This window comes from Lepus europaeus, chromosome 2 (assembly GCF_033115175.1).
Source record: "Lepus europaeus isolate LE1 chromosome 2, mLepTim1.pri, whole genome shotgun sequence".
Lineage (NCBI taxonomy): Eukaryota > Metazoa > Chordata > Mammalia > Lagomorpha > Leporidae > Lepus > Lepus europaeus.
In genome coordinates, this window is record NC_084828.1 from 149,610,927 (window position 1) to 149,620,422 (window position 9,496).

The 9,496-nt window shown below is 49.3% G+C and overlaps 1 protein-coding gene across 3 annotated transcripts; it reads right to left on the minus strand.

Annotated features, from left to right (window-relative positions):
* Positions 1–281: 281 nt before the first annotated feature.
* On the minus strand, positions 282–3,155 carry LOC133776065 (U8 snoRNA-decapping enzyme-like). Of its 3 annotated transcripts, none has more exons than XM_062214761.1 (4): positions 2,974–3,155; positions 2,621–2,890; positions 1,765–1,976; positions 282–1,304 (listed from the first exon to the last, which is right to left on the minus strand). In XM_062214761.1, the coding sequence occupies exons 1-3, from the start codon at positions 3,109–3,111 to the stop codon at positions 1,797–1,799; spliced, it is 588 nt and encodes a 195-aa protein (XP_062070745.1). In that variant the 5' UTR covers positions 3,112–3,155; the 3' UTR covers positions 282–1,304; positions 1,765–1,796. The 3 variants fall into 3 exon arrangements, with proteins under 3 accessions (XP_062070745.1, XP_062070753.1, XP_062070736.1); XM_062214769.1 differs by having other exon boundaries at positions 282–1,455; XM_062214752.1 differs by having other exon boundaries at positions 282–1,976.
* Positions 3,156–9,496: the final 6,341 nt, after the last annotated feature.

Consider the following 9,496-nt stretch of genomic DNA (forward strand, 5'->3'; position numbering starts at 1 on the left):
TGGGAAGTGAACCATCGGATGGAAGACCTCTTTCTCTCTCTCTGCCTCTGCTCTCTCTGTGTTAACTCTGACTTTCAAATGAATAAATAAATCTTTTAAAAAAATAGGTAGAAGAATTTTTGAATGTTTGCAACACAAAGGAAAGAAAAATGTTTCAGGTGATAGATATACTAATTGCCCTGATTTCATCGTTATATATTATACCCATATATATTCATAACTATTATGTGTCAATTAAATTTTTTCAATTAAAAATACAATAAATAATATTAAGGCAGGACTATATCATTTCCTTGTTTATTTCCTTCTTCACAACAACAAGTAATAGCAATCAATTAAATTATTATCTTCTTTGACAAGCAGTCAGCAAAATATGACCAAGAGGCTGCCTACCTCATTTTTACAATAAAGTATTACTGGAACACAGCCATGCTATGTTTATGCAGTATCCATGTACATTTGACACAATAGTGTTAGCAGGTACCAAAATTCATGTGGCCAATAAAGCCTAAAACATTTTCTGTATAGTCCTTTAAGAATGCCAACACCTGCTGCGGAGATGTGGACAGCAAGCTATGGTTCTCCATGCATTTCAGAGCACCCGGCATTTAGTAGGTGCGTAACACCTGTCTGTTCCAAGAACTGAGTGCCTACAGGTCCAGTGATACGTCTTCCTATCCTGGGAGGTTCTTTGGGGAAGGGCAGGGCTAGACAGGAGCTGGGTCAGGTCCCCTTCTGATCCTCCAGGGCCTAAGGGGCCCCAAAGATGACAGCCCTGGAGGAGAGGAACCAGGACTCCAGAGGTCTTAGGTTCAAGGTCAGTCAAAGGAGACCCACCCACTTCTTGACCCCTTCTGCTGATTCTGGGGAAGAAAAGGAAGGGAACAACTCTCTCTCTCATGGCCCTCTGCTTTGGCCGACACTCAGGTAAGACTGGGACCACTTTCAGAGAACACACAGTCCTCTGCCTCTGTCCTCCCCAAGAAACATGGGCGGGCTACACCCAGGGGAGCAGCCCGGTGGTAGTTTGGGAAGAAACACTCATCTCCTTCATAGCTCCTCCCATCCCAGCAAAGAGCAAGGTATAGTGACCGCCAGCCCAATGGTGCCACTTCCTGATTAAAAGTTATCTTGGGGCTGGTGCCACGACTGACTAGGCTAATCCTCCGCCTGCAGCACTGGCACTCCGGGTTCTAGTCCCAGTTGGGGCGCCGGTTCTGTCCTGGTTGCTCCTCTTCCAGTCCAGCTCTCTGCTGTGGCCCAGGAGTGCAGTGGAGGATGGCCCAAGTGGTTGGGCCCTGCACCTGCATGGGAGACCAGGAGAAGCACCTGATTCCTGGCTTCAGATCGGCGCAGCGCTGGCCGCAGCACACCAGCCGTAGCAGCCATTTGGGAGGTGAACCAATGGAAGAAAGACCTTTCTCTCTGTCTCTATCTCTCACCGTCTAACTCTGCCTGTCAAAAAAAAAAAAAAAAGTTATCCTGGGTGCAATGGGGTGAAGATGGCAGGCTGTGTGGGCACGTGCATGCCTGTGGGTACCAGTTCATCTGTGTGCACATGCACAGGGTGCAGGCAGGCTCTGGGCATCGGGCAGGGCGCAGGGCTGCACTGTGTCTTTGCCTCTGATGTCATGAGTTGGATGCTCACAGGGTACTGCACACACATCTCCTTCTTTTAATCTGGTCTCACTTCTCATCTCTCAGGCACAGAGGGGAAAACCGTCCCCTGTCCCCGCCCTGCACTCCCAGAACCCACGTCTTCACCTCGAGTTCCAGGCTTCCAGGGAGGGTGGTGTCTACTGAGGTCTATGGGCTGAAATCTTACGGCCAGAGCCAGATTCCAGCAGTCCCAAGTCCTGGAGGGCTTCCTGTAGCTGCTCCCGGGCAGTGCCAATAAAGGAATTCTTCAGGAAGGCGGGCAGGCCTCCCACACCATCACGCAGGGTGTACAGGGGCACCCGCACCAGGCCCAGCACCTGGGAAGAAGGCAGACAGCAGACACTGGGATCCCCAGTAGCTCAACCCCTTAACCAAACCCTCTCTCTATGAGATCTTGCTACAGCAATCTTAAAATCTCAGCAGAACCAGCCCCAGTGCTCCGACCTCAGTGAGGCTCCACCCGCCACAGGCCAACCACCAGACATGGTACTCCGTTCCATAAATTCTACTCCTTCCCACATCTCTCCCAGACCCATAGTGCCCCAACTCCAGGAAGCTGGCTCAGCCTCACTGCGGCTCTCAAACCCTGGAGTCTAGACCACCTGCATCAGCATCAGCGGAGAACCTGTCATAAATGCAAATTCTCGGGGCTTCCTCCTGGCCCCTAACCAGCAGCGACTGGGGACAGGTTACAGTAATCAGTGCTTTAACAAGGCCTACCCCCCACACCATGCCTGGCCCTCATCAATATCACTGATAGGGAGGGGCGAGGAGAGGCCTTGGCAGGGAGGGCAGGTGGGCAGTGTCACCCAGATGAGAACTGACCAGGAGGAGAGCTACCCAGACGCTGGGGAGGCGGATGGGGGCGTGGCCAAGACCAGGGTTCAGATGGGCTTTTGGAGAACCTAGGGGGCCAAGGGAGCGTGGGTGAGGGGTTGGGGCGGGGCCTCAGCCGCCCCACCTCCAGCCCGTGGTCCTTGGCCTGCGGGGCGCCGGCCTCCACGGCCGCCAGCTGCTCCAGCTCCAGCTGCTTGGCGTAGAAGTGCGCCACGACGCGCTGCCCGGCCGCGGCGTGCGAGCTGCGGTAGTCGGCGCGCTCCACGCGGAAGGCCGACGCCGCCTCGCCCAGCTCCTCGCGCAGCTCCCGGTTCAGCCCGTCCTCCAGGCAGCCGTCCCGCGCGTCCACGAAGCCGCCCGGGAAGCCCAGGCGCCCGTCGAAGCGCATCTGCATCTGCGGGATGGGGGAGGCGGGTTGGCTGCGGCGCCCAGGGAGACCGCGGGCCGGGGCGGGGCGGCCCGGCGGACCCTCCTCACCAGCACGGCGTAGCGCAGCGGGATGCGGCCGAAGAGCTTGCCCGGGTCGGGCGCGTAGAGCATGGCGTGGCACGCATGCCGCCAGCCGGGCCCCAGCGCCAGGGCCTCGGCCAGCTCCAACCTGCGGGCCCCGGCCATGGCCAGGCTTTCCGCTCCACGTTCGGGGAGGCCTCCTAGGCAAAGCGATGGGTCATACCTTGGACCAATCTGAGCCCGGGCGAGGCCGCCAGGGCCAATCACTGCAAGGGTGGGGGCGGGACCTAAGTTGCTGAGGCGGGGCTCCGCCGACGAGCCTAGGCGCAGCCAATCAGGACGGGATTTGCCGCCCGGCTGAAGCTTGGATGCGGAAAGCCGCCGCGTTCGGCCTCTGTCTTGAGAGTGGCTGGAGGCGTGGGCGTGGCGGAAGCAGGAGCTGGAGCGGAGAGCGGGTGGTGACGTCATTGCCTGCGCCCGCGGAGTGGCCTGGGAGGCTTGGAGGGTTGTGTAGCCTGAGCGGGACTTAGATCGGGGAGCTGAGTGAGCGACCCTGAGGTCTAGGCTTGGTATGGTTGGTACAGGAAGCAGCGGGAGGCAGGGCTGTCTCCAAGACCTTAGCCTGTCCTAGGGCCCTGGCGGCGCAGAGGCGCGATGGGTTACCAGCTCAGGCTCAGTGGGCGTTGGGACGCGGAGGTGGGATTGACTTCCTGGCTCCTGGCGTCCACCTCAGCCCAGCCTTGGCTATAGGAGCTATCTGGGGAGTGCACCCATGGATTAGAGCTCTCTCTCTCTTCCTCCCTCTCTCTTTGCCTTTGAAATAAAAGAAAAAACCCATGAGATCCAATATCCTCCCTTCCTCCCTAGCATTCCAAAGGTGTCTAGATTTCTCTCTTAAGTGGGTTACATTTAAGGATTTAGGGTCAAATATGTCCAGAGCCTGGGTTTTTCTGTCTTTTTCCTCTGGTTACTAGAGTAGACTTTCAAGTGTGGGTTCAGCTATTTCTTAGATGACATGAAAATCTACAAAACCAAGACATCATCCAAACAGGATCTATTGACTGAGACTAGAGCTGCTTCAGGATGAATGTATTTGGAAGCCACACCACTCCGCCCCACCGAGCACATCATTCCTTTCAAACTGCTGTCTGCCTCTGCACCTCTGCACCCTAACCCTCCACACCACCAGCCCACCCAAACCCTCCTCTACCATTCTGAGGATGATTGCCCAGGAACCAAGGCTGGAGACAGAGGCTGAGCCATGTGACACAACGGCCCTCAAAAACTTAAGCTCTGGTCAGTCTTGGAAGAAGCTATGGAACCAATTCATCCTTTTAAAAATAATTAGGAAAAGAATGAAGCATTTACCTTATCCTTTTTCTATGGATTCTACCTCAGGACTACCTGATAGCTGAATGGGGAAATATTTCTCTAATATAAGAAAGAAGGAACTAATCAAAATTTAAACTTTAAGGGTTTAGTGTATCCTAGGGAAGGATCATCAGTAGTTACCATGAAAGCACAAGCAGTTAACGTGTACCTCATGATGGAAAAACATACCACTTCCTATGAAATATCATTGGAAACAGTTTGAACCTGAATTTCAATTTAGCCATTTATCAGGAATACGAAAGGACACCATTTTAAAATAAGACATCACAGATGGTTGCCTATAGAAACATATATATATATATATATATATATATATATATATGGCTTAGTATACACCCTTGTATTTATTTGCTTTGTCAGCTGAGAGGACCTAGAAACCGATACTCCAGTGTCAACAGTACATCTAGTGTTCCAATCTTGCTTTGATTTCTAAGACAATTTTTTACAAAATGGTACCAAGGTTCCCTGGAGAAAAGGCTGATGTAAGCATTTCGGCAGGAGCTATACAACATGAGTACATAGTGAGCCTGGGTGACCTTGTGATTCCGAGAGAGAGAGAAGAAAAGCCATATTGATGGAGTTTGTGGAAGACACAGGGACAAGAGACAGCTGAGAGAGTTCCCAGTGGTTAAGATTGATACAATTTGAGCAACAAAATAATTTGATTCTAATTCAAAGTGTAAAATAAATACAGATCCATACTGATATTCTCTAATAATGTCTAAGTATATAAATAAAGGAGAAGACAACAATTTCCCATGCAGAAGGATGTGAACATTGAGGAAATGCGAGGGAGGAGGAGTGACTCTAACTGCAGAAACTGATCAAACACTGCCTTGGCCAGGCAATCCAGGTGTCCACATTGAGAGGTCACATTGGTAGAATGCACCCTGGATGTCATGTAAAGAAGAGGGAATTTTGGTTTTTTTTTGACAGGCAGAGTTAGACGGTAAGAGAGAGACCGAGAGAAAGGTCTTCCTTCCGTTGGTTCACGCCCCAAATGGCCACCATAGCCGGCGCGCTGCACCGATCCGAAGCCAGGAGCCAGGTACTTCTTCCTGGTCTCCCATGCAGGTGCAGGGCCCAAGCACTTGGGCCATCCTCCACTGCCTTCCCGGGCCACAGCAGAGAGCTGGACTGGAAGAGGAGCAACCGGGACTAGAACCCGGGGTGCCGGTGTCACAGGCGAAGTGAGCTGCGACGCCGGCCAGAAGAGGGAACGTTTGCCTGAGGTCTTCCTCCCCAGAAGATACAACTCCAATCCAAGGTCAAGAAAAACATCAAGCCAATTCTCACAGAGGAACATTCTACAAAATACTGACCAGGAAGCATTAACATTTTGAATGGAATGATTTCAGTCCCTTAGGGCTGCTGCAGCACAACTCCATAGACTGACAGCTTAAAAGAAGCAGGCATTTATTTCTCACAGTCCTGGAGGCTGAGGTATCCAGGGCCAAAGTGTTGACAGGTTCTGATCCTCGTAAGAACCACCTCCTGGTTCCCAGGAGGCCATCTTGTTTCTACAGCCCCACTTGTCAGAAGAAGCAGAGAGCTCTCTGGGGTCTCTTTTGAGGGCCCTGTCTCCATGAACTAGTAACCTCCAAATACCAACACACTGGAGATTAGGATTTCAACATAGGAATTTGGGAGCTGGGGCAGTAGGGAGTACAAATACTCAGTCTACAGCAGTCATGAAGCACAGTGACTGATAAACTCACAACTCAGAAGACCCCAAGGGAACTTGACATGACTGAATGCAATGGGGTCTCCTGGAGCAAAAATAGGGCATTTGGTAATAGCTAAGGGATTCTGAATTAAGTCATGATTTGGCTTGATACCAACAATATATTTGGCTTATTATTGTAAGAAATATACCATAGTAATTCATGGGTTAATAATGGGCAGCTGGGTGAAAAGTATAGGGACCCTGTACTATCCACAATGTTTCTGAAACATAAGACATCTAAAAAATAAGGTTTATTTTCTGACAGATCAGGAGAATGCAATTGGCAAAACCTGGCCTGAAGGAGAGTTTACAGGACAGATTACCTGGTGTTTTCAATAAGTTAATTACAAGGAAAAAAGAGACCTGGAAGTAAAATCATACATCAATAGATTCAGGAAACTCATCAATGGAAAGGATTGGGCCTTAGTTGGATTCTAATTTAAATAAACATAGAAAATGAAACAGAGTCCCCTATAGAAAGCCCTGAATGCAAGTGCCAGGTACCATCAGGCACCAGTCTCCCAGCCTGTCGCCCTTAACTCAGTGTTCTCACCCCACATGTATGATAGGAGTTACTAGAATTAACTCCCTGGATTGAGAGAGTGGTGCCGTTGGCCCTACAAGATTGTCATCACCAGATGCTGTAGGTCATTTGTTTCTTTAGCAGAAAACATCTTGATGTTCAGCCCTATTTTGAGGGATTTCTTTTCCTGGAAACCCAGACTTCAAGAAAACAGTAACTGCCACCTGCACATAGCCCTTGGATTGATGCCAACTTTTCCATCATCAAAATTGCCTAAAGGATACCATACTGCTAGCCAATCAGAAGGGCCACAAGCTCCTCCGACAAACCAGGAACTTAGACACAGGGTGAATATGCACCTCTTAGCCCCAACTTGTAAGAACATTCACCCCTAACCTTGTGGGGGTCCTGGGAATTAGGCCATTGCCGCCTGGCACCTTTCTCTGCTTGTTGCAATAAGTACCTCCTTCCTTTTACCATTCCAATGTCAGTGGTTGGTTTTCTACACATTGGAAAGTTTTGGGGGTTCTATAGCAAAAACACAGTGGGGTCATGAGAATACTGACAGGATGTTTGATACAAAGAAGTCATGGGTAGTTTGAGGTGTGATAACAGTTTTGTGGCTTTGTTTTTAAGGGTCTTTATCTTTTAGAGATAACACACTGAAATATTTATGAATGACATGATAAAAATAACCCAGTGAGGGGGTAGATAGAGGCTGAGTGTATAAATAAAATAACATTGGCCATGAATTGATATATTTTTGAAGCTAAGAGATGGGTCCATTAATAGCTTATTATGTTATATTACCATTTTTATGTTGTTTGATGTTTTCCATAGTAAAACTTTAAAGATGGAAAGATCTTTTGCTGTTCCTGAAATTAAAGGTTGCAATTTACATTTGAATAAAGCTTTGCATTTCACAAAATCCTTTCACAGGCAGGACACCTTTGGGTGCAGGAGAGGAAGAGAAGTAAGAATCTAGGCTCAAGTCTGAAGCTGGAAGAAGACTGCAGCTGCCATTCTCCATCTGTTAGGTGATTTTATGCCATCGTATTTAATCCTTATTGATTTCTCCCAGTGCTTTGAATACAGAGTCCAGGTGGAGAACCACTGGTTTAGACCAATATAGGATGGAGGTGGGGAGAGGAAGTGCTGTCCCCACCAGAGAGCTACCAGGCAGAGTCAGTTGGGGTTTGTCCCAAAGACTTCCTGTAGAGGGCAATCCACCTACTTAGGAGCATTTCAATAGTTCCCAGTTTGGGGCACAATCAATACAAATCAGCAAAGCCCCTCTTCTATGGAAGCCAAGAGCAGGCAGATACTCCCTCTCTAGCCCTGGGAGCCAAAGAGCTGACTCATGACAAAAACACAGTCAATCAGATGCTGCCGCCCAGGACACTGATCTGAGGGAAGTGACATGAGGTACATGATCAAATATGGTTCAGGAGCACAGTGATAAGTACCAGGTGGTGGATGCCAGTAGTGTTTAGTGGGGAAGGCACAGTATCCTAACGAGACTGTCTTTGGCAAGATGCTGACTATGCCTTGCCACTCTGTTCCTCTAGCTTTACTTTAAAAACTGTAATCTTCCCAACAAAATAGATATTTCTGATAAATGTACTAGAATTCATTTCCATTGATTGTAACCAAGGATGCTCATTAGTATATTAAGACAATAAACATGAATCAAAGAGCCACATGATTAAAACCATGGTAAGTGATTTAAAGAAAGCTGCATTGATGAAATTATCCTGGTCTGAATGTCAAGGTCAGAGGATACTTTCCTTAGAATATGACATTAAAAATAAGGAAGACAGGGTCAGGAGGCTGGTATTGTGGTGCAGTGGGTTAAGCCCCTTCCTGTAATACCAGTATCCTGTAACAGCACTTGTTCAAGTCCTGGCTGCTCCATTTCTAATCCAGGTCCCTGCTGATGTGCCTGGGAAAGCAGCAGAAGATGGCCTAAGTGCTTGGGCCTCTGTATCCATGTAGGAGACCCAGATGAAGTTCCAAGCTCCTGGCTTCTGCCTGGCCCAGTCCTGGCCACTGTGGCCATTTGGGAAATACACCAGCAGATGAAAGATATTTCTGTGTCTCTCCCTCTCTCTGTGTTTTCACCTTCTAAAATAAATAAATAAATCTTTTATTTGGAAAAAAAAAAAAAACCCACACAGTGTCAGAATTAAGAAGACAAGATGTGTGTGGCATGGAGGGGTGAGGGATGGAAAGACAGTGACATGGGGAAAGAGGGCATTGCCAGTAAGCCTGAGATCAAAATGGCATTCTCAGCTCTGGCAGGGGAAGAGTAAGAAGCTAATGGGGTGATTTAAAGGCAGGTAATGGCCAGTGCCGTGGCTTAACAGGCTAATCCTCCGCCTTGCGGCGCCGGCACAGCGGGTTCTAGTCCCGGTTGGGGCGCCGGATTCTATCCCGGTTGCCCCTCTTCCAGGCCAGCTCTCTGCTATGGCCTGGGAGTGCAGTGGAGGATGGCCCAAGTCCATGGGCCCTGTACCCCATGGGAGACCAGGATAAGCACCTGGCTCCTGGCTTCGGATCAGCGAGATGCGCCGGCCGTGGCGGCCATTGGAGGGTGAACCAACGGCAAAAAAGGAAGACCTTTCTCTCTGTCTCTCTCTCACTATCCACTCTGCCTGTCAAAAAAAAAAAAAAAAAAAAGGGCAGGTGATGTGCCTCCAGGGAACATTATCCTTGTGAAGACTGCCTAGCTACCTGGAGCAATGCTTATGGTGAAAAACTATAGACATGTTGTTTCTACACCAAGGAGGAATTATGGAACCACATGACCAAGGCTCCTATTGGAACACAGGGGAGTCTGGAGTGTGTGGCCTTTTCTTTGCTTGGTGACCATCAGGTGTTTCTACTATACAGCATCTTGCCTCCGCCCT

Coding starts and splice junctions, on each gene's coding strand:
- LOC133776065 (XM_062214761.1), bottom strand. CDS start 3,111: ATGGCCGGGGCCCGCAGGTTGGAGCTGGCCGAGGCCCTGGCGCTGGGG. Junction 2,891..2,973: donor CGCTGCGCTACGCCGTGCTG/GTGAGGAGGGTC, acceptor CCCATCCCGCAG/ATGCAGATGCGCTTCGACGG. Junction 1,977..2,620: donor CCAAGGACCACGGGCTGGAG/GTGGGGCGGCTG, acceptor CCTTCTTCCCAG/GTGCTGGGCCTGGTGCGGGT.